The sequence below is a fragment of the Chanodichthys erythropterus genome, chromosome 15, assembly GCF_024489055.1.
Source record: "Chanodichthys erythropterus isolate Z2021 chromosome 15, ASM2448905v1, whole genome shotgun sequence".
In the NCBI taxonomy this organism is placed as follows: domain Eukaryota; kingdom Metazoa; phylum Chordata; class Actinopteri; order Cypriniformes; family Xenocyprididae; genus Chanodichthys; species Chanodichthys erythropterus.
Window position 1 is genome coordinate 19,168,804 of NC_090235.1, and position 24,687 is coordinate 19,193,490.

A 24,687-nucleotide genomic window follows, 5' to 3' on the forward strand; every position below is an offset into this window, starting at 1 on the left:
AAATGTCATAATTCCCTTACAACCTTTTTATTCATTTCTCTGAAACCTCTGCTCGTGTCCTCATCTGAACTCATCTGAGCTCCTGTTAGAATGTCTGACGACAAAAGCACAATTGCCTCGTTCCAAATGCCTGAGTAGTGCTGCATGGCTGGAATGCAAAAGAGGCACCAAAACCACTCACACAAAAAGAATCATTTCGATACCATTTCAGAAATAAATGTTTTGGGATATAACATTATAATGAATGATCCAGTTTGATCGTGCTCATGCTGCACACATATACATACATTATATCAAGAGTAAATAATTTAAAGCATTTTTAAAAGGAATGCATTTTTTTTTATCACAAAAATGTAATTGGACAGTCATCTGAATGAGATTTGACACTTTTGTTAAACGTCTTAGTAAAGGTGATAATAACTGCAGGTTAATATCCATTGTATTTTTATTTTCCTGCTTGGCCAACAATGGACCTCATTTCATTTTCATCATATTTCCCCAACCACAGAGGAGAGGCAGGACGAAATTAAACAATGATCAGAACATAATGTGTATTTAAATATTTTCACCTCAGATACAGTATATGGAACAGACAGATACAATATTTCATCACAAAAAATCACTGTACGACACAGCGGACCACAAGAAATACGAACAGAGGGATGAAAGAAAAAGAGGAGGAGAATATGCATTGTCCACACCCTGAGCTTCAGGCCATCATATCCAGGGTGAAAAGTACCCTGGCCTCTAAACATCTTGACAAGGACAGCATCTTTCAGGGGCAGTGCATGGGTGTCTGTCCTCCTGTTATGATAAAAACACACAAATGAGAGTTGAATGTTGGGCACAAAGTGACCATGCTGCAGATCCAGAGCGGCGGTTGAAGGGATCAAATTTGGACACATTCCTGTGAGACCAGGCCAGGCCACTGATAAAAAAGATTACTTAAACTGTACTTGCACAAACCCAAGCTGAACAATTTAAAGCCACATAAAAGAACACATGGTATTTCCCTCATGTGTTCTTACAGCAGTTCCAAAACACTGTCATGACATTGCTGCTGTAACATATCTCTTTCAGCAGGACTCTGAGATTCAGTTGTTTTCATAGCAGTGAGCTCCTCAAGTGATCAAACCATTTGAGTAGCTTATGTACAAATGCTGTTTTTTTGTTTTGTTTTTTTAAAAAAATGTTGAACTTAAGAGTGAGAAGAGGGCAGAGTTTGTGCAGTCACTATTCATAGATGCTGAAGGAAGTGGACCTTTAGGATTAAGTAATCTCCCCAGTGACAAAATCAGAGGAGGCTTTGAGACTGAAACAGACAAAGAGGGAGCAAATTCAGGATGTAGACAAAAACCTTTTGTGTGGTCTCGTACATTGGTTGGGTTTTTGGGCATCAGTGAAATGTGAGTATGTGTGAATCACATTTGCACAGTTGCACTGTAAAAAGAAAGGGACAAGTTTGTTCCCTGCATTTCATCAAATTGGTTTCTTCGTGATACTAGCAGTGTCCATTCTTTGTTTAATAAGTCCCTAGCCCAAGCTGTGTAGCAATATTATTTTGCGAGACTGTCTTTTTGTGCGTGCATTTGCATTTGCAAGTCAGCGTATGAAAAGTATATGTTCATCACAATGTTTTGTGAGCACAGAGTATGTTTGTGTTCGTGCATGTGTTTCTGTGTCTGTCCATGTGTATGCATTTGGATCTTGATTGTCACTGCTGGAGAAGTCTTTATTTAGTCCATAGCTCTGAAACTCTTCAGTCTAACTCAGTAAGTCTCTTCCAAAGCTTATCCTTTAAAAAAGATTAAAAATATGAAAAGGGTACTGTCCATTTCATCTGTCAAGGGGAAAAAAAAAGAATAATCAAATGAGGGTTGGTCTCAATTCATAAACTTGTATCACAATATAGACTGTGGTAGCATTAAAGTATTTATGCTATCATCTTAACTATCTACCAGTATTTATGTCTTACCTCTTCAGCGATGCCATTAAAATTCCAACTACAGGCTGGTGACGGTGAAGCCTTCATCGCTGGGCTGGTCAAGAAGCTGGCAGAGTACCCCTCCCCGGGCTGTTTGGGGTGCATAACGGTGTCCAACGGGTGCATAGCTGTCCAAGTTACCATGGTAACCCATCTCATCGTGCTGAGGGGAAGAGTCCAGTGTCCCACTCACACAAGTTGACATGGAAGGACCTCTTTGTAAAGGGGAAGGGTAAGATGAATGGGATGGAACTCTCATCCCAGAGACCATCAGTGACATGTCCCGTTTGTGGGAGGGCAAAGAGACTGCTGGTGTTCGCTGTTCCTCATAATTTTGGGGACTGCCAGCGACACTTCCTCCTTGCCCATACCAGCAGGGAGAGCCACTGTAACTCGGGGAATCATACTGGGAGAACTGATCTTTAGGGACCCGATGTGGGCTCATGGCGGAACCACACTGCGGCAAGAGCCGAGGGGTTGGGGAGAGGGTTGGGCTAAAAGTCCTGGCAGCATGCCCATAAGTCTGTGAGGGAGGACCAGGTTTAGGATACTGCTTTAGGGCATCTGACTGATTTGATAAACTGGGGGACACAGAGGCAGAGTCTGGAGGATAGACATGAGCAAATCTCTCATCTGAGGAGGGAGTAGAAGTGTGGACAGAATATGGAGAGGGGTATTCACAGGACTCTGGGGCATGGCTAAGAGGTGATAGGCTACTACTATCTCCACTGTAGTAGTCCAATGTTTCTTGGTATAGACCCCCTGAGCACATCTGCCCTGAGCCTGACGGGGTGGAAGGCTTTTGAGATTTGGTTTTTGGTGGTGGGGGACGATCTCTTTGGCAAGGAGAGAATCCTCCCCTGCCTCTGGCTCCCCTGGGCTGTCTACCACCTGTAGCACTACGTTTTGGCCCTCCTTGCATAGGAGGACTGGCAGGTGAACCTGGGGGAACAGAGCATGCTTCCTTCTCATTGTGTGTCTCAGACTTTTTCCTTCGCCCACGACCTGGTTTTGCCCCCCCTTGGAATAGTACATTCTGACTCCAGTTGTAAGAAGGGCCTGCTGAATTCTCATTCCAGTCAAGCATTAGCTTCTCCAGGCTTGAAAGGCTAGACTGACCCTCAGGCATGGGAACATCCCTTGGGCGAAATGCTCCCCCCACAACACTCATCCCTCCTCCACCAGTGTGAGAAGAGTCTGAGGAGGATTCAGAGAGTGTGTCAAGGCAGGGGCGCTGTTTGGCTTTTTGGGGTGTGTAGTTTGAGATGTCCAGAATGTCTTTGGATTCTGATCCAGTTCCAGCTACCCCATAATCAGAGTAACCATGAAACTGATGAGTGCCATATGCATCACTACCCCAGTTATTTCCCCCTTGCCTGTATCCCCACTGAGCTGTAGAGGTGTATTGTCTGCAACCCTCAGGCGGAGAAGAGGTTAAGGAATATGGGCTGGACTTTGACACTGACATATAACTTCCACCTGGTGAGGTTGCGCCAGAGTCCCCTCGCTGTATGGTTGAATGGGGTGGGCCTGGATATCCACTATAACTGCGCTTGGCAGAACCCTGGTAGTTGGAATAACTCATCTGACACTGCGCAGAGGGAACAGAGGGAGTTTTTGTACCATATGTAAAGCTACAGTCACTTGGCCTTTGCTGTTGCTGTTGCTGCTGCTGTTGAGGGAGGGGGTAAATACTTCCACCTTGAGGAACCCCAGCACTATAACTAGGTGGATACTGAGGAAAACCTCCAGATGGATGTGGAGAGCTGGGTGAACGGGAAAGCAAGAGTGCAGGGGATTTAGGGAAGGATGGAGTTGGAGAGGTCTGTGAGACACTGTATGAATACGAGGGTTTAGTTGCCGAACTGCCTTGAGTTTGGGGTGAGGATAATGGCGCCCCTTCCCCAAGACAGGCTGCTCCTTTAGGACTTCTTTTAGGAAAGGCAGGAGACCAACGATGGGCTGCACCAGGGCTGCCACCCTCAAATCCTGGGGTGACCTTCCGGCCTTCCTGCCGTCCAGCAGGGCTGGACATGGAAATATCTAGCAGGTCAGAGGAGTCATCAGAATCAAGCAGAGAGCGAAAATATCCTGCAAACATTCCCTGAGACTCTTCTCCACTGCACACCCCTCTCATACCGGGGCTGTGGTACATCCCCCCCTTACTAGCCTCACTGCTTTGAAAACTTCCTCGAGGGGAACAAGGACTCTGATAACTACTTGCTTTCTCAGGATTATCTCTGTCACCTTTCCCTATCCAACTGCTGTTCTCATTTTGCCAGTCTTGCTCTTGGGCACCTGTACAATTTTTTAAAGCCCCATTCTTTCGTGACCGGCGTTTTCTAACCTTCTCACCTTGCACAGCGTCACCTAAAGCTGCCCTATTTATTCCCCCAGCAACACCCTTGCCTCTTTTTCGAGGAGTTCCTGGTTCAGATGCGGGGACCTTGCGCTTTTTGCCAATTGTTTCAAAGAAGTCACTGAATGACCTCTTAAAAGAATCAGAGGATCCAGCTGCTCCCCCTCCTCTACTCCCCATACAGCCTGCACGGCCACCTCTTCTGCGGAATCCTGTGAGACGGTGCAAGAGAGTGGAAAGGGACGGATTTTCTGGTGGTATGTGGAAAGTCTCAGGCTCTGTTGGGGTCCAGCAGCGTGGAGGGGAGCAGCGGCCTGTGCTGGGAGGTTGCCTATTTAAGAAGGCCAGTTTGGAAAGGACATCTGCATATTCTACTTTAACATCATTGGTATCATTAACATATGAGGGCTGTGGAGACGGTAGCTTTACTGTTCGCCGCCTCCGAATTTTTTTTGGCTCTGCTGCACTGGCTGCTCCTACTCTGGTCTCATGCATGTCAGGCTGTCCTGGTAATGCCTGTTTAGGGGGGCGCCCCCTGCGTCGCTTCAAGATTACAGGAAGCTCTCCCGGTGGAAACATTACCATCACACTCTTTCCATTGTTTTTCATTCGGAGAAGTGCGGTTGGCTCTCTGGCAACATTAGTTCCTGGCTCACCTCCTACACCCCCCTCAGGTCCCTCTCCTGTTGGGACCCCTTCTCCATGGAGTCCAGCACACGCTGGCTCCAGGGATGAGATCTTGTAGCTTTTCTGTCGTCGGCTCATGTGAACAGGTATTCTGGCTACTTTTACCACAATCTTTCTCACACCTAAATAACGTCCCTGTCGCTTCCCTCTAACTGAATGGTGAGTAATAATGCCCTCTCCTTCTGACGTTCTTGTGCTATGATTTGGTGTAACATCTGCTGATATAGCCGGCGATGGTAAAACCTCAAATGATGAGGCAGCAGCACACACCTCTGGGGGATGCTCCTCCATCGGCCTTATTTCCTCTGTTCTCCAGACTCTATTCTCCTCTTCTTCTTCATCCTGTTGGTCCAGTTCCCTTTTGAACATACTGTCCTCAGCAGCTCTACGTAAACGGGATGATTTTCGAAGATGGCAGGGGAAACGTGGTCGGCCAGAGCTCCGTAGAGTATACTTCCTTTCAGCCTCCACAGAGGTCATGACAGTTGATTGGCCTGTTATACGAATGTGGTCTGGGTCAGTGGTGCGATCCATTTCTGGTTTACATGTTGAATTGTGTTCTGTCTCCTCTTTAGGTAAAGATGAAGGATTGTACTGAGGAGGTGACAGAGTCTTTGGGGGAGGGCTGGTATGTAACAAAGGGGCTGACTGAACATGTACATTATGTGTTTCAGTCTTAGAAGGTAAAGATAGGTCTTCTGGAATAAGGGAGGGGTCCGGCTCTATAAGTGAAGAGCCGGTGTCTGTGGGTGTGTGCTTGTGTGTTAGCGTGTTTGTGTCCATCCACATATGTGTATCCATTGGAATGTGTGTATGCGGCTGCAGGTGTGTGCTTGACTGTGTGAGTGAATGTGAGTGTTGGGGTGTGTGCATCTGTGGTTGTGTGTTTTGCTGAATGTGAATTTGTTCTTGTGTGTGTACTTGCTCCACGTATTCTGTCTGTCGACGTCTCCTTGCCCTACGTCGAAGTTGCTCTTCATGGTTCCGCAGACCATTAGCTAAAGAGGGAGGTGAATAAAAGCTGTAATGTAGTGAGCTGGCTGGAGTGGAATCAGTGGGTCCTACAGATGTGCCCCCCTGCTCTTCATCCCCCTCCCATAGAGAGGGGCCCTCATCATCACTGCAGTCTTTGTCAGCCAGTGCCTCACAAGTCAAGCGAACACCTCCAGAGCGCAGGCGACCTGACAGACGGCTCATTACCCCCAAAATTGCAGATCAGGATCTTCGTATTTATGTATATGTGTCAGTGATGGTTCCGTGTTAGGTTTAACTGGGTCCAGTTCAGTAGGTAGGATGTTTGATTTCTTTCTTCTCACTGTTATAATTGGACAGAATGAATTGGACCATCAGGCTTCACACAGTCTTAGGGTTCCCAGTTTTCAGGAGTGCAGTTATTTCCTAGGCAAAAGGGGACAAAACACACAAAAAGACTTACTGTTGAGGATTATTGTACAACATAGTTGAAAATGCTATTGAAATAACTGCAGTTGTTCTTACCATGTCTGCTGCTGTGGCCATGCTTTGTGTTATCCCTGTGGGCGAAAGGACACTTGTCACTATGGCAATACAGTTAGAGAACAGTTGTAACCATGGCAATTGAATATGAGTGGAACGGTAACCATGGTTACATAGTTTTCCTTTCCAATGCAATAGATTTCAGGCCTCACTATGGCAATACGACATATGTCTCAGTGGATAGGCAACTGCTTTACATTTGGCAATTTAAAGCATATTAAATAAACTTTTAGTTATCTCTCGCAATAATTACTCAAATTGTTTCAGTGAAAAGTCTGATTTAGGAAATTTAGGAATTAAGAAGAATAAGAGAATTAGTAACATCATCTAAAAAAGCATGTCGAAAAGCAGCCATTGCATTGAATAGCAAAAACACGGTACTGTATGTTAGAATCTTAACTTGTTTCTTACGATGGTAGCTATTCAAAAATGTATTGCTTTACACGATTATTGTGCTAACATCATTTTAAAAAGACATGTGCTTCCACATATATTGATATAAAGTAACATTAAATGTGTCAAAAATGAGGTTTCAAAAATGTCTACATTGTAACTTTGATCAACAATTTGGGCCAGTAAACAAATATGGAATACAGTTAAATGTAAAAGGCAATATCTAAATAAAATGCTATATTATTCATCTCTCACTAACAAAAACGATAAACACATAAAAATAAACACACTAGTGAGCTACACACTAAATATGACCTCTGAAAAAAGGCTAGAATCAATAAACAATGCAGAGAAGTTGGGACATGGCAGCAGGGGGCAGCAAAGGGACGAGAGGCAGGGGATGTAGAGAGTTGAGGAGAGATGGATGGATGAAAGAATATGTGAATGGACTGAGGAAAAAGTAGGATCAAAAAAAAAAAGGATCAACGCATTTTTCACATTACATTCTGAAATATGAGGGGGAAATGACAAATGCATGCAAGAATATTTCAAACAAAAAAGGAAAGTTGTCATTTTTGTCACAGTTGTCTTATGTGAAACACAAAATGAGATTTTTGGCATAATAAAAGTGGATGCTGTATATACTGCCATGCATTAAAAAAAAATTCACACAAGTATACATAGCACTTGTGTGTTATATTCCAAGTCTTCTAAAGCTATATAATATCTTTGTTGGCAAATACATTATAACAAAAGTTTCATTTTAGGTGAACAATTCCTTTAAGAATAGCAATTTATTTGCGATACAAATTAGTGTTGTAAGTCCAGGGGCTGGACACTCTCTCTCTCTCTCACACACACACACACGCACACACACACACACACACACATTACAGTTCTATCCATCTCTCAGTCTGTTCCACATGGTTTTTATTACTAACTGGCAACGATAAGGAAAGTGCAGAAAGAGAGCGAGCGAGCGAACCAGAAACATGTGCTACAGTACATGGTGCCGAACAAGCTGCCACACTTGCATTCTTGAAGACACTGATACAGACAAATATACATAAAACGTGCATAATAACTCATATTTTTGATAAAAATTAACAAATAGTCTCTAAAGTCATTACGAGTACTGCTGAAACTTTACTTTTGATGCATAATTATTTCTTCCACCTAGAAAACAAAACAGCGTTCCCCCCACTTAATATTCTGTGACACAAACAAAATTGCTGCAATCCAGTATTCAGAGCCACGGATAAGCTTCCCACACTACTGTATTGCCAGTTTGGCCTGATCTTCTTGTGCTTTAATTCTCCCAGATTTCAACACTGCCTGCTCACTGTTTTCATCTTTCCTCACAGGTTTTCTGGTTGCTTCAGAACAATTATTTTTTGTGTGTGCTTGAAGGCCCATGACCTTCACTCAGTACCAAGTTTCTGACACTTCTTTCAAAAGTGCTCTCCAGTCTTTGCTTGACATCTTGAAACCATGCACATGTTTAACAGTATCCAGTGCCAAGGGCAACAAAACAATTCAAAACATCAATGAACCTCTCTTGTGTTTGACTCTTCTCCTCTTTGAAAGCTTCATTTTGTTGTCAGTAAACATAGCAGTGACGGGCTGTACCAAAATGCTCTGATTTGGTCATCAGCAGGAATTCTGTTAAGGCATGTTCAGGTGTGTTTTGGCTGCAGCTATACTGCACTTATGTCTCTTATTTGCTATAGATGGTGCAAGCTTGTGTTTGAAGGTCAGCTTGAATCTCTGTGCCAGTTGAAGATTTTTTTTTTTTCTTCTACCATTTGAAGTATTTTTTTCTAATGGCTACATCCTGTGATGTTGACTACAGCTCCATAGGTCTTAATCTTCTTGACATCATTCTGAACAGTGAAAACGAACATCAAGGTCTTTGAAGATTGTCGTGCTTGGCATCTATTGGCTATCGAACTTTCTTTCCATTTTACATGCTCATTGTACACCACACAGGAACTCACAGCGGGACTCATACTGGTTGAATTAGCATTTTATACTGTGTTTTATTTTGTATTGCATTCCTGCCATGTGTCACAAATGAGTTCACTTAAACAAAAAAATCATAAATTAACTGATTTGATCAAATAACTTCAATGAACAAAGTAATTACTATGAACATTAATATACGCTACAGTTTAATTAATTATAATTAATCAGCTTTTTATGTTTTGATTTGTTCCCTTGCCAAGATTTCAGCAATTTGCTAGAAGATTATTTGGGTATATTATTTGGATAAATCATTTGCATATGCAAGGTGCCATTTCATAAAATAACACTGGACAATCTAGAAGTTCATTCATAATTTAAATTTCTGTCATCATTTAATCACACTCTAAAAAATGCTGGGTTAAAAACAACCCAAGTTGGGTTAAATATGGACAAACCCAGCGACTCGGTTGTTTTGACCCAGCAGTTGGGTTAAATGTTTGTGCAACAGTCTGGGTATTTTTTTTTTCAACTCAATTATTGATTAAAAATTACTATATGTCTGACTTAAAATGAACCCAAAATAAGTTGGAAATTAAAAATCAGACACATAATTACTAGAGGCAACAGAAATAATCAAAAGGTGAGCATTTATTAATAATCACATACATAAAATGCATCATTTACTCACTCTCTAAAAAATGCTGGGTTAAAAACAACCCAAGTTGGCTGAAAATGGACAAACCCAGTGATTAGGTTGTTTTAACCCCGCAGTTGGGTTAAATGTTTGCCCAACCTGCTGGGTAGTTTTATTTAACTCAACTATTGTTTAAAAATGACTGTATTGCTTGCTTAAAATGAACCCAAAATATGTTGGAAATGAACATATATTAATAAGTTTAATGAATAATAATTAAACAAATTTATTAAATTGCTTATTAATAAATGTTCACCTTTTGATTATTATTGTTGCCTCTAGTAATTATGTGTCGGATGTTTAAATTCCAACATAATAAATGATCATTTTAAGTCAGCCATATAGTCATTTTTAAACAATAGTTGGGTTAAAAGCACGTTGGATAAACATTTAACCCAACCACTGTGTTAAAACAACCCAATAGCTGGGTTTGTACATTTTCAACCTAACTTGGATTATTTTTAACCCAGTATTTTTTAGAGTGAACAATTTAATAAAAGTTATTTTTATTATTATTATTTAATTATTATTTATTTAACTTATTAATAAATGTTAATTTATGTTAATTTACAACCTATTTGGGGTTCATTTTAGGCAAGCAATATAGTAATTTTTATACAGTAGTTGAGTTAAATAAAACTACCCAGCAGGTTGGGTCAAAACAACCCAATCACTGGGTTTGTTCATATTTAACCAACTTTTTAGCATTTTTTAGAGTGACACTCATGTCAGTCCAAACCTGCATGACTTTCTTTCACTGACTTTCAATGTACAGACTTTAAATGTTCACACACACATTTTTCAAAATATTTTCTTGTGTTTCGCAGAGGAAAGAAAATCGTACAGATCTGGAGTGACTTGAAGGTAAGTAAATTTTTGAAAAATGGAAATTTTGACATCACTCACCCGTTCCAATCACATAAGTCTTGTGTTCGTGCTCGAAACACAAATGAAGATATTTTGAATGAAATCTGAGAGATTTCTGTCCTTTCATTGAAAGTCTATTCACCCAAAACTAATGGTTCAAAACGTTCATAAAGAGATTGTAAAATAAACCCATATGAATCGAGCGCTTTAATTTGTGAAAAAAGCCTAAATTAAATCTGTTCATCATATAAAGCGATCATGTCTCTTCAGAAGACTTGGATTAAATGCTCAATTCATATAGATTTATTTTACAATCTCTTTATGAACCTTTTAAATGGAGGAACATAATAAGAATATTCATTCAAAATATCTTCATTTGTGTTTTGAAGATGAACAAAAATCAGTGTTTGGAACATGAGAGTGAGTAAATGATGACAGAATCTTCACTTATTTGGTGAACTATCCCTTTAATTTGTAATTCCAGCAAGAGTCAAGTCAATACAGCAAAGAAGCAGAGAGGAAAATCAGACACAGTCACATTAACAAGCATGTGTTTTTTTGTCTTAAATCTCAGGCAGTCCTGTATAATATCTGCATCCTGAGTCAGACGATGTTGTCCGAGGGTCAACAGGTAAGTGCACACAAACAAATATAGCTTTTAGATCTACTTCACCCTTAAATTGCATCTCTCTAATTCTCCCACACTTTAAATTTGCTTTCGGTCTCCTCCTCCCTCTCTCCTTCTCTTTCTCTAATTAATACCACTCATTAATTAAGCATCAGTCTCACAGAAGACAGGAACAAGCACAACTGCAGAACAGCACTTTAATTACAGTCACGCACACACACACCGAATCGCTCACACAGAGTCCCTCAGATATTCACACACATTCCTTCTCCTAAGCGTTTGAGAGAGAGAGAGAGAGAGAGAGAGAGATTGAATGTCTGGAGCTTCTCCTACTCTTCTCTCACAGTTCTGGCACCATCACATATTTGCCTGCCAGGACAGACTAGTGAGCTGGATTAAGTCAGCGATGAGTGTGTGTGAAGAGAGAGAGTGAGGTTAGCAGTGGTCTGCTTTGTGTACTAATTAAATGTGGCTTTCACTCTTTCCAACGTAGTGCCGTGTGGTAGATTACTGAGACGATATCAAATAGCCAAATTGCAATAAAAGCAATTAAAAAAAAAGAAAAAAAAAAAAAATTTCTGCTTTAAATTTCATTTTATTTTAATGTGCAACTTCCTTTTTTACTAGCAATTTCTAAATTGTGTCTACACCATTTTTTCACTGAAAAAAATAATGGTGTAGAAACTCAGAAATTGCCCATTAAATTCCACAAACAGTTAAAGTAAAGAAACAGCAAACACATTTAAAGGATTAGTTCACTTTCAAAAGAAAATTCCCCATTATTTACTCACCCTCAAGCCATCCTAGGTGACTTTCTTCTTTCTGATGAACACAATCAGAAATGTATTAATAAATCCTGACGTATCCGAGCTTTATAATGGCGGTGAGCGGGATCAACGAGTATGTCTCTATCCACATCCATCCATCATAAATGTAGTCCACACGGCTCCAGGGGGTTAATAAAGGCCTTCTGAAGCGAAGCAATGCATTTGTGTAAAAAATACCCATATTTTATAAGTTATGAAGTAAAATATCTAGCTTCCGCTGGACCGCCTCAAAGACTATAGAATAACACAAGACGTGTCACTCGTATTGTTTTGAATGGGAAAAAAGTGTAATGCGCAATATGGCGGAATAAGTCCCGCCTTCTAAAGCCAAGATCCAATCGCCGACTGGTAAAGTCATTGCGTCACTTCAGCGGCCGTTAGAATCACCGGTTTCTATAGAAACAGTCAGACGCGCGCCTCCGAAGAGACGCGCATTTAGGTCTGCGCATGCGCATTAGCTTGATCCAGCCTGAAAAAAATATAGTTTTTTTGTCATGATTCGAGCGTTTAGAAACTAAATTTATGAGTCGGTTGTTGTTAGATTTCATTAGTGATTTCAAATATCAAATTTAATCGTAAGGCTGACGAACAGTTTTGGAGAATCTGATGTTTCCCCATTCAAAGAGATAGGAGCTGCATGATGCCCAGGATGGCGTTTCAAAGATGGCCGCCGAGTGAAATGACTTGTCTTAAAGGGACTTTGACCGCCTTCCATATTCTAATTACAAAAAAAACAAAAAAAACAAAAAACTGGTATCACGCCAGTTAAGCTTTTTCTATAAGTTGAGTATGGAAGGCGAAAGGACGAATACGGAAGATGGTCTGCTGGAAGCTAGATATTTTACTTCATAACTAGTTAAATATGGATATTTTTTTACAAAAAATGCATGGCTTTGATTCAGAAGGCCTTTATTAACCCCCCCAAACCCGTGTGGAGTACTTTTATGAAGGATGGATGTGGAAGGAAGCACTTTCTTGAGCTTCATACTCGTTGATCCTCGCCCACTGCCATTATAAAGGTTGGATGCATCAGGATATTTATTAATATATCTCTGATAACTCTCATATACATCTAGGATGGCTTGAGGGTGAATAAAGTTTAGGGTAATTTTCATCTGAAAGTGAACTAATCCTTTAAATTAAACATGAAAAAGCAGAAAAAAAAAACAACTTAAAAATATGATTTGAAGATTTGAATACATCTCATTAGATATCTGGCAATATCCAATACGGTACGGATATGTTGTTATTTTTTTTCTTAAAATAATAACAACAGTCTTAAAAATGTGTAAACTTGAGACTTTTAATAAACATTATTTATCAAAGGTCTCAAGTTTACACATTTAAAAATAATAACACATCAGTACCATATTGGATATTGTATTTATCAGTTATCGCTATAAGTCAATATTTAATATTTAATTGTTCATGCTAATTTCCATTATTGTGCTTTGCCACATCATATAACGCTCACTTAAAGTCAATATTTTAAAACGATAATAATTTAATAACACTGTTAAATGTAATCATTACCAAATCTCAAAATGAATATCCTTTCATAAATTTCATAAATTCAGTTTTATGATAAATGTGACGATTATGATGATAATAGTTGATTACATTGAATTTAATTGAAACATTATCTGCTAGAATTTTTATATCAATGTATAATATGCATAATCTTTTTAAATCATCAGTTAACAATGAACTTAAAGGAGAGGAAAGCAACTGTAAATCTTTATTCACTGATGCTTTTGGACAGTGTAACTTCAGAAAGATGAGTGGTTTACACACAATTTGATCTCAGATTTGTTTTTGCTTTTTGCACTAGCTATTAATTATATTCTCTTCATCTTCCAGTGTTGTTTGGTGTGCCTCCCTTTCCTTCTCTGAGAAAATCCATCCCTTTAAACCCTCTTTGCAGTTTTACCTTTTTTGTGTTTGAATCAACTTCTCTTACTGCAGCTCTCTCTTTGCCTCCCTCCACTATTGCGCTTTCGATTCTCCACACACGTTTTGTCTCTTTCTCCATTGCTTCAATCCTTTTAACTGCTGCAATGCTCCCCGGGGGATCCAAACAGCTGGTAACGTTTAGCCAATCACAAAGCTGCCTTTAGATTCACTGTCCAATGGCAGACATGAAAGTCTACATTGATGCCCACCTGTCCACAAACCAGCCATGCAGTAAAACAAATACCACAGCACAAAATAAGATTATCTGTTGACTCATCCTGCAACAAGATCTGAATGCTCAGAATGGTCTTTATTTTAGATCTCACGATTTTTTTATGAAACCAATCACACAGAAAGCCAAATAAAGGGGAAATAACTCACAAGCAACAATGCAAAATCATATAAATAAGCAAAGGTACATCTTAAACATCTTTTTTCTCATCTGAACTGTATGAAATGGACAAAAGCTGAATGATGCAGGGATTGGAACTACTTCACACTCTTAGAAGGAAAGGTTCTATATGGAACCTTAAAGAGTTCCATCAGGCGCATCATATTTAGAGGTTCACATAATGGAATCATTTTATTACATTTTTTTTAATTTCGATACAATTTTATGAATTAAACAGCTTGTAAACATACTTTATCACTAGAAAAAAATTAATAAACTATTAAACGAAAGTATTATGCACTAATTTAAAGGGGTCATGAACTGCATTGTTTTATTGTTTTAAAATGTTTTCTGGGGTGCACTTATAATGTTAATACACTTTTTACATAAAAAAATGATCAAAATTTAGAAATAAAAGGCATTTTTCCTACCCTGATTTTAGCACTCTTATTTAAATGCTCTGTTTAACGGGGCGTGTCTGCTGTGAGACTTCAGTGTAAACGCCCACTGCTGTGATTGGATGACATCTTTGCATAAGAAATAGCTAAGTATTAATCTCTCGAAAACTTTTAACACATTTTTACTATTACAGCTCTCAAGGTTCACTAATTGTGAAAGGTGCTGCATTATATTTAGATCGTGGCATGAAAGGTTGTGGTGATGAACATTGTAGCTGTTGTTGAGATCATGAAAGCAGTGATCTCATCATTGAAACTCAATTTCTGCACACTAACGAATGCTTTCATCATAACTAACAGTGTAAACGTGATGCAACTTAGAGATTTTTTTAATAAAACGGGAGTTTTGGCATGAGTCCAGAACTCAGTCACTGATAAACTCATGCTGTTTGATTGATTGTAAAGGGAGCGTTCTTTGATCACTTTCTATATATAATTTAATCACTGTTTGAATAACAGTTTAACGTGAAGTTGAGCGTTTAGTCACTGGTTTGATTTACTGACACACAGACAAAGATCATGTGACTGTACATGAATCATTAATATCAGATCAGGCATTAGAATGAACACAGTTACTGACATGTTGTTGCATTACTGTCGAGTCTATATTGTAAAAGTCTGTTTGCGCCGAAATGCGATTGATTTACCAAAGAATCCACAGTGAAATGTACTTAATACAAATAAATAAAAATAACAATATTTCTAGCATTAGGATCCTTTGAAAGGTAATGTTATTTTTAGTCCTGTATCGCTCTTCTCTAATCCTCGTCATCTGATGAACATGCCAGTGGGCGGGGCTAACGTTTCAACGATGAAGTAGGTGTTGATTTCTTCTGTGGAGGCGGAGTTTCACCTATATAGGCAGATTCCAGGATCAGTCGTTCGTTGGGTCTGGTGTCAATAACAGCTGTTATTGGACTAACAAGGAAGTTTTCAGTTCTGAAACTTACAGGATATTCTTATAGTACGCTGACCTCTTACATATCAAAATCTCAGAAAAGTAGATTTTTCTCCTTATATACAACCTTTTTGGCATAAAGGGCTCTTTAAAATTGAGTCAAGAACCCTATAGTTCCAAATAGAACCCCATTGAATCTTTTTTCTAAGAGACGGACTCATGCCCAAACACACCCATGCACACATGCGTTGTCTGGTCTGTATCTCACAACTTTTTTTGAGTGAGATGTGCAAGTATGTTTGCACAAGTGTTTGTGCTGGGATGTGTGTCTGTTTACACAAGTGCAAAGGAGTGCTTATATGTGTGTGTGTGTGTTTACACAAGTGTGTGTCTGTGTGTCAGTGGGTGTGTTAGGGAAAAGCACTCACTGAGTTCAAATGAGAGTGCAGTTGTTGCTAAGATACAGGCAGCAGCCCCGACAGTGTGTGAGAGCGAGTGACAGAGAGAGAGAGAGAAACAGAGAAAGTTAGAACAAGACAGAGTGAGAGAGAACGTAGGAGAAAGCTTAGAGTGGAGGGAGAGAGAGAGAGAGAAGGAATGGAAAGAGGGGAAAGAGAGATAGAGAGAGAGTTAGAGTGAGAGAGAGGTAGAAGTGGGTCATGAGATCCACAGAGACACTCCAGTGACACTCTGCAGAAACACAGCTGTCACACACACACACATTCACACACAATAGCTCTGTTGCAAAACCTAGTCAGCTGCTTCGCTGCCTATATAGTGAGCCTCCTAACTGGAACCTCACAAGGCAAGGGTTTACAAACTTTTTAGTGCCTCAGAGCCCACAACATGATGTAGACAACATATAAAGACAGCTAAATATTTTCCTGTATATATATAGAGCTATTTACAGTGTGTGAGAAATATAAAAATAATTATATTATAAAGACAATGTGATTAACCACATTAAGAAAAGAAAATATAGGCGTGAATGGCATGCATAAAGTGTTATAAAAATTGTGTTAGACATATTTAAATCATTTCTGAAGTTTACACACTTTGCCTAAAAATACATTTTGTATATTTTTCTCTCTCGCTTATCTCGCTTCTCTCTCTCATTTGAAAACAGAAAATCCCTGTCGTAAGTGATTGATGGAAAGCTCAACTAGGTATGGAAGCTTTTTTCCACCACGGAATTAAAAGAGATAATTCTGACTTTTTTCTCACAATGGACTATATGCTCAGAGCGTTCTTTAGAACTTCTGCAATAATATAAGCCAGCTTGAAATCTTCCGGTGAGATGTCATTTGCTGGTGTGTCGAGCCTCAGTAGTGTGATACTTAGTTTATAATCAGAATATAGTCACTTAAATAGCATTTATGTAGTTATTCAAACGTAAGACGGCATAAAAAAAATAAATAAATAAATACGTACCTCATTCCTCCTCGGCTAATTTCAATTCGCCCATGAGTTTTCACACTTTTATTTAAAAAAAAAAAAAAAAAAAAAGCTTCAAAAATTAAATATTTATTGTGCACTTTAGTTAGATTAATTGAATAAAATGTGCTGAAATCATTGATCTTGCGCTGCTCTGACTGACAGCTTCTGTGATTATAAAGGGAGAGCGTGGTGCTCGCTTTCTGTGTCATTCATTCACAAGAAAAGTTATTGTTTTTCTTAAGATTTTTTGAGTATTTCATCCTTCACATTGACAAAATGTATTTTTAAGCCTAGTTATTTTATAATGTTTAATATATAGTCAAAAACGAAGTGAAAAACGATTTGAGAAAATGCGCAAATAAATGCTACTTTGCCGCCACCTGCTGGTTAAAGTGGTAATTATTGTCTTTTTTATATTAAAATAAGTGTTTTCTATCAAATGTTGAATTTCCTGCATTTTGAAACGTTCGGTTTTACAATGGGAGCAATCTCAGAAGGATGAACAAATGTTTGTGGTCATCACATTAAGAATAACATTTGAAGTGCTGGGGAAAAAATGCTTGTGCATGTCTAATTACAGACACTGTGTTTTTTAAACGTCCCAATAGCTTTGTCTTTATTGCAATCAATAAAACTGGTTTATTGGCAAATTAGGTAAATGTGATAACTGCATTAAAATATGAATAAAACATTAAAAGGTCAACCACTGATGGTTTTGTGTAGATGTACAGAAGGATCAGCTTACAGTTTACCGGAAATGCCCGAGCTGGCTTAACGACAACCATGATGTAACCGTGCATATAGTCAATTGCGTTATATCAAGTCCAATTCTGAGGGAAAAAAGGACTGACTTTTTTCTCACAATTGCGACTTTATATCACGTAATTCTGACTTTATAACTTGCAATTGTGAGTTTATATCATGCAATTCTGAGAAAAGAATTTTGAGATAAAAAGTTGCAATTATCTTTGTTTTATATATATATATATATATATATATATATATATATAAATAAAACAAAGATAATTGCAACTTTATATATATATATATATATATATATATATATAAATAAATAAAACAAAGATAATTGCAACTTCATATATATATATATATATATATATATATATATATATATATATATATATATATATATATATATATATATATATTACTAATTGGTGGAAACAACTCATACAAATAGTGTTCTGCATAAAGGACTCGAGTCTCAACTGAATTTAATACAAGTGGTATGAGAGAAACGATGCAATAAACATAAATATACACTAGTTTTTTTTTTATAATTTTGAAAAAAGTCTCATCAAGGCTGCATTTATGTAATTAAAATTACAGGAAAAACAGCAATATTGTGAAATATTGTTACAATTTAAAATAACTGTTTATTTATTGTAATATATTTTAAAATGTAATTTATTCCTGTGTTCAAAGCTAAATTTTCAGCATCATTACTCCAGTCTTCAGTGTCACATGATCCTTCAGAAATCATTCTAATATGATGATTTGCTGCTCAAGAAACATTTCCGATTATCAATGTTGAAAACAGCTGTGTTGCTTAATATTTTTGATATATTTGGGAGGATTCTATAATGAATAAAGTGCATTTATGTGAAACAAAAATCTTTTGTAATATTATGTGTCTTTGCTGGCACTTTAATGTGTCCTTACTGAAAAACAGAAGAAAAAAAAAAACCTACTGACCAAACTTTTGAATGCTCACTCTAAAACGTAATTCACCACAACTTAAATAAATGCATGGTTGCAAGTTAAAGATTCTGATTTATTGTTTTAATTAAACCTTTTATGTTGCAAACATTATTTTGTAGAGTTCTGTTGACATCATCATCTTAATATCAAATAAACTCAAATTTTTGCGTTAATTGGCTTTTTTTTTATTAAGTTGCAGTAACTTACTGAAATTGTCTATAACTTCGGAAATTAGGCAGTGGATTTTTAGTTCCCGGCATGCTTTGCATAGGACTGGATAAGGTGAATAAATGAATTTAAAAGTGTTGAAATTGAAATTAAGTGTTCATTTAGTGCTTTTTTCAGTGACGGGAAAGACCTGTTAGTGTTTGATGCTGTTATGCTTGACATTTAAAATAGTTTCTGTAATGTTGAAGTTTTTGTGGTTATCATTGTACTGAAGAGTAGATACATGAAGGTAAACACTATTGACTCTGTAAGCAATGACTGCGCTAATGCCAGTGACTAGTAATATCTTGTAATATACATGTAATAGCCGTTGATTTGAACTGAAACAGATCAGATTAATTGATTTCAGGGCTACAACTCAGGTAGTTGGAACAACTTAATTTTTTTGATTAATCAACTTAAAAATTTGTGTTATGCTAATAATTATTAAGTTCCTCTTACTCAGTGTAGCTTATGGGTTGGACATAAATTCACTCAAAGTTGTCATAACAAAAAAAAGTAAACTGTTGCTTTCATTTTTTTTTTAGAGTGTAGTCTACATACATTTGGTGTAAAACATGCAGTTTTTAGTTAACAATTTTTATTAGTATCTAATGAATTTTGTGTAATTTTTTTTTAACAATATTTCAATGAGTTTTTGACGTTTTTCAACTTACTGCAATGCATTCAGTGATTTTCTTCTCCAATGGGGATACATACAATGCAGTCTTAGAATGTGGCCGAACAAAGGCCAATATCTCTTCTCTAATGATGTGTTTACTGGCACGGGGGCGGGGCAACCTGTCACTCAAATGAGATTGACCAATAACAAAGCATAACCATCCAATCAATTCCCCATGGACAAAATCAAGTCCCGCCCCACATTTATTCTTGCTGGAGAAGCTGTTTCACTTTGATATACACCACAATAGGGAAGAAAAGACCATCAGAACCATCGTTTCATGCCAACCTTAAAATGCTTCCTCCAGGCAGCTTCCCTTCTTCGCTTTCAATGCCTCCATCTTTCCTCAGTCCTCAATCTCAAACTCTGTTCTTCTTCCTTCGCATCTGCATTCTTAATATCTCCCGCATCTCTGCCTTTTCCCTCTCTGTAACCTCTCATTCCCTCCTCCCCTCTCTACCTTTTTCACTCGCTCCCTCTTTCACTTTCTATTACTTGAACGCTCTCTCTTGTCCCCAGCTGCAGGAAATTCCTTATAATCTTCATCACCAGAGACTGCGTTCAACACTCGGCCCAGCCAAAAACACACACGCACAGCACACTCACACTCCTTGTCTTTTCTTGTTAGTTTTCGCTTTCATTATTTTTTTGTGCTCATATTTGAAGAGGAGCAGAGACTCGCTACACCATCCTGACCTCCCACCCCTCTGCTTGGTCACATGACCGCAACACCAGCTGGGAACAGCCATCCAACAGCAGCTATAAGTGGGAGGCTAAACCCTAGTTAATTTAGCACCGGTCCTTCATAGTTCAGATATGAATAATGCTCAAGAAATGGGTACGGAAAGAGTGGGAAGAGACAACAAACCAACAACACATTCACTATTCTTATTCTTATTTATGATCATAATCACAGGTTTGTAGTGCAAACAGTTTAGCCGTTTACTGCAGTTTGTTATTCTTCTAATTGTTTACAAATATCAGTAGCAATAGAGCATTTTGATATTTCAGAGCTAAAGTTATATGAAAACTGATGACAAATATTTAAAGGATCTTCTACAGCTCATCGTATTTTCATCATAAATGACACACATCTGTTTAAAACACAAAAACACCCGAAAACTCACCCTCAAATTGTTCCAAACCTGTATGAATCGAACAGTTGAACCAAATGAACCAAACAGTTGATCGGCCCAATTGACTTCCATAGTATGGGGGGAAAAAAATACTATGGAAGGGTCCATGAACTGTTTGGTTACCCATATTCTCTTGTGTTCAACAGAAGAAAGAAATTCATACAGATTTGGAACAACTTGAGGGTGAGTAAATGATGCCAAAATGTTCATTTTTGGGTGAACTATCCCTTTAAGAAAGGAGAATAAAGGCATAGTTACTTTTCTGTCCATTCTTCTTTGAATATCCGTTTTTCATCATCATCATCTTTAATTTCAGTAATCCATCATGCCACCTCTCATGATCAGATGCACTGCTGTAACAGTATCTTTATTTTCATATATATATATATTTTATTTGGAGAAGACGCAATGGAATATGTGCACTTAAAAGGTGCTTATTCACGTCACTACAGTCTAAAAAATGCTGAGTTAAAAACAACCCAAGTTGGGTTGAAAATGGAAAACCCAGTGATTAGGTTGTTTTAACCCAGTGGTTGGGTTAAATGTTTGACTCAACCTGTTGGTAGTTTTATTTAACCCAACTATTGTTTAAAAATTACTGTATTTCTTGCTTAAAATTAACCCAAACATTTATTAATACGTTTAATGAATAATAATTAAACAATAAATATTTATTTAATGGCATATTAATAAATGTTCACCTTTTGATTATTACTGTTGCCTCTAGTAAGTAGTTGTCTGATATTTAATTTTCAACCTATTTTGGGTTCATTTTAAGCCAGCCATATAGTCATTTTTAAACAAAATTACATTTTCAACCCAAGTTGGGTTGTTTTTAACATTTTTTTTAGCATTTTTTAAGCTTAAAGACTCTCGCTCCAGTTCTCGATATAAACTCTCAAATTTAAATTGACCACAAACTGCTTTACATGTGCATATTTGGATTTTATGCTGTTGTACTGCATCACGTATCCAGGACTTGACATTAACAGCAGTGGCATGTAAGGCAGTCACTTTGTTGGGTTGAATTTTATATATAATTTTTTCAATTGTAGTCTTTTAAAAAGCCATCTGAAGTAATAAACTAAGTGCAGTGTAGTGTTGTCATGAATATAATTTTTGAATTGAAATATCTGAAACTCTTCCCATATTAATTTTCCACAGAATAGATACAGCTACACTCTCTCTCTCATCTCTCGGACAGCGAGTCGACACACAAACCCGCCTCTCCTCAATCACTCGTTTCATTTGCTCCGGATGAATATTGTTGGTGTTACAGGGCTTGAATTTCAGCGTGGGATTGCGCATATTGCACATAATTTTACTCATTCCCACAAATTTGGTTCTAACTAAAGTGTGCACGCATAAAGCTGCCTCTCAGTACTAAATTGAGTTCTTTTATCTCTGTTTATTGCACTTAAACAGTCAAATACACACAAAATAATGTCAAAATGTTGGCCTTGGTGAGTATTCACGTAATCACAGTCAGTAATGTTTTAAGTGAACATAAACAGTTGAGAAAGAAAACGCATGTGTAACAGTATAATGGATCCGTGCATCAGGTCTTAAAGTGACAGCAGCCTAATATACCTGCTGCCAAATTGTGAGTTAATATTAAAAATATCTGTAAGACAGTTTTTCCTCATGGTACTGATGTCAAAATTGTGGCCAGTGAAAATGTTGAGTGGCTAAAAAGTTAATTTCAAGCCCTGCACGTATCAGTCAACACAGCGATTGGATATAAATCGATAAGAGGGCGTTCCCTCTCATGAATAATGCGGAATGTTAATGAGGCAATTCATGCATATGAACACTCTCTGTACCAATCATATCCAAAAGTAACTACCCTCCTTAAAATTCAAAATATTATGTAATATCATTGTTGTAACATGGAAAAACAAAATCATTTTATATTTTGAGAGCCCTTCAATAACATTTAGGAACTAGTAATACATACTAACGTTTTACATTGCAAAAAAAAAAAAATGCTTTTCTTATTTAGTATTTTTATCTTGTTTCCAGTCTAAATATCTAAACATTTCTTAAATCCAGATGCTTTGAATAGATAAGTAAAATGACATAAGTTATTTTGTCTTGTTTTCTGGAAAAAACAGAAGATTTTTTGCTTAAAACAAGCTAAATTATCTGCCAATGGGGTAAGAAAAATAATCTTGTTTCTGTTTGAAATCTTGAAAATGATTTTTCTTACTCCATTGTGAGATAAAATTGCTTGTTTTAAGCAAAAACTTACTTGATTTAGATTTTCCACCCAGAAAACAAGAAAAAATATCTTATGTCATTTCACTTATCTAGTAAAAGCATCTGGATTTAATTTTTTTCATACATTTGGACTGGAAGCAAGAAAAAGTACTAAATAAGAAAAGCAATTTTGCAGTAAAAAAAAATAAAAGAAGTAAAATGACGTTACTTTTTCTTGTTTTCTGAAAATAAATAAATAAATAAATATAAAGCTTTTGCTTAAAACAAGCTAAATTATCTGCCAATGAGGTAAGAAAGATAATCTTGTTTCTATTTGAAATCTTGTTTCTATCCCAAACAGAAACAAAATGATTTTTTCTTACTCCATTGGCAGATAAGTTTGCTTGTTTTAAGCAAAAAATCACTTCATTTAGATTTTTTCCCCCAAAAAAACAAGAAAAAATATCTTATGTCATTTCACTTATCTAGTGCAAGCATCTGGATTTAAGATTTTTTTTATATATTTGGACTGGAAGCAAGACAAAAATACTAAGTAAGTGAAAAAAAAAAAAAACATGGCTTGTCAATGGAGAAAGATGGTGTAGTTACAATATCTACCAGCAGGGGAAAACCAGCAAAACCTTGACCTCTTCTCATGCTCATCCCAAACACACACCTGTCTCCTCCCTCTCTCTCATAATCCAACACATATTTATCTGCTTCTCACGTCGTGTTTATCCTAATCTCCCCTTTCCGCCTGATATTCAGTAAACATCTCATCAACCAATCAGCTCATACTTACACCATCACACGAACCCGCACCTCTCTAACCCACCTCCTCCTATCCATCCCTGGATTGTGTCTCAGCCGCTCTCTCTTCGCCCGCCGGCTCTCACGAACACACACACACCCTACACATACAGACGTATGGGCGTACGGCACACACACACACACATATTGAGTTGGACCTTGAGGCCAGTGTTTTGTAGAGGGGCCTCTCCACTGCGGCCCTGACTTCCTGACTCCCCCCCCCCTCCAGCACCCCTGTTCCACTGTTGCTGTGGGAGACGCTGCTGCAGAGCCCGTTGCCAAGGAGAAGGGCTGCTGGCTGGCTGTTTAAACAACAATGGCCGCCTTGTGCACATTCCAACTCTAGACACTGACAGCATGTTAAGACCTGCTTCAGAAACACACACATGCACTCTCTCGCTCTCTCCGTCTGCGTCTCTTACACTAGTGTGCACATATGCAGATATTCCCTTGACTTTTTCATGTGTTCTCTCTCTCTCTCCCTCTCACACAGGGGCTTTATTCAAAAGCATCTGTTTCTTTTTAGCCCGCACAGCTCATTCTCTCGCTCGCTCGCTATCCCTGTTTCCATGGTCTAAATCTCTCCTTCTCATTCAGGATGGGAGTGTGTAGTGCACTCATCCATCTTTCTGCCTGCTGTACACTCCCTCTATCATCATATCCAGAAAATTCCACTCCCTCCTACTCTCTCTCTCTCTCTCTCTTTCCTCCCTTATCGGCCTTCAGTACCTCTGCTCTTCCCCCACTCTCTCACTTTCTTCTGTTTCTTTATCTCTTTCTCCCTCTCTCTTGCTCGTTCTTTCTCCTTCCTCCCTTATCTCCCCATAGTACCCCTCCTCTTCCCCACCATCTCTCACTTTCTGCTATGTCTCTCT

At 38.0% G+C, this 24,687-nt stretch overlaps 1 protein-coding gene across 1 annotated transcript in view; it reads right to left on the bottom strand.

The window, feature by feature from the left end:
• Nucleotides 1–403: 403 nt before the first annotated feature.
• The window catches only part of ahdc1 (AT hook, DNA binding motif, containing 1), a 33,233-nt gene continuing 8,949 nt past the window's right edge, over nucleotides 404–24,687 (bottom strand). The window contains exons 4-6 of the mRNA XM_067411529.1: nucleotides 6,528–6,562; nucleotides 1,976–6,428; nucleotides 404–1,840 (exon numbers count right to left, since the gene is read on the bottom strand). Coding sequence (XP_067267630.1) covers nucleotides 2,004–6,227 — 4,224 coding nt within the window. The 5' untranslated portion in view covers nucleotides 6,228–6,428; nucleotides 6,528–6,562 and the 3' untranslated portion in view covers nucleotides 404–1,840; nucleotides 1,976–2,003. The remainder of the gene's footprint in view (nucleotides 1,841–1,975; nucleotides 6,429–6,527; nucleotides 6,563–24,687) is intronic.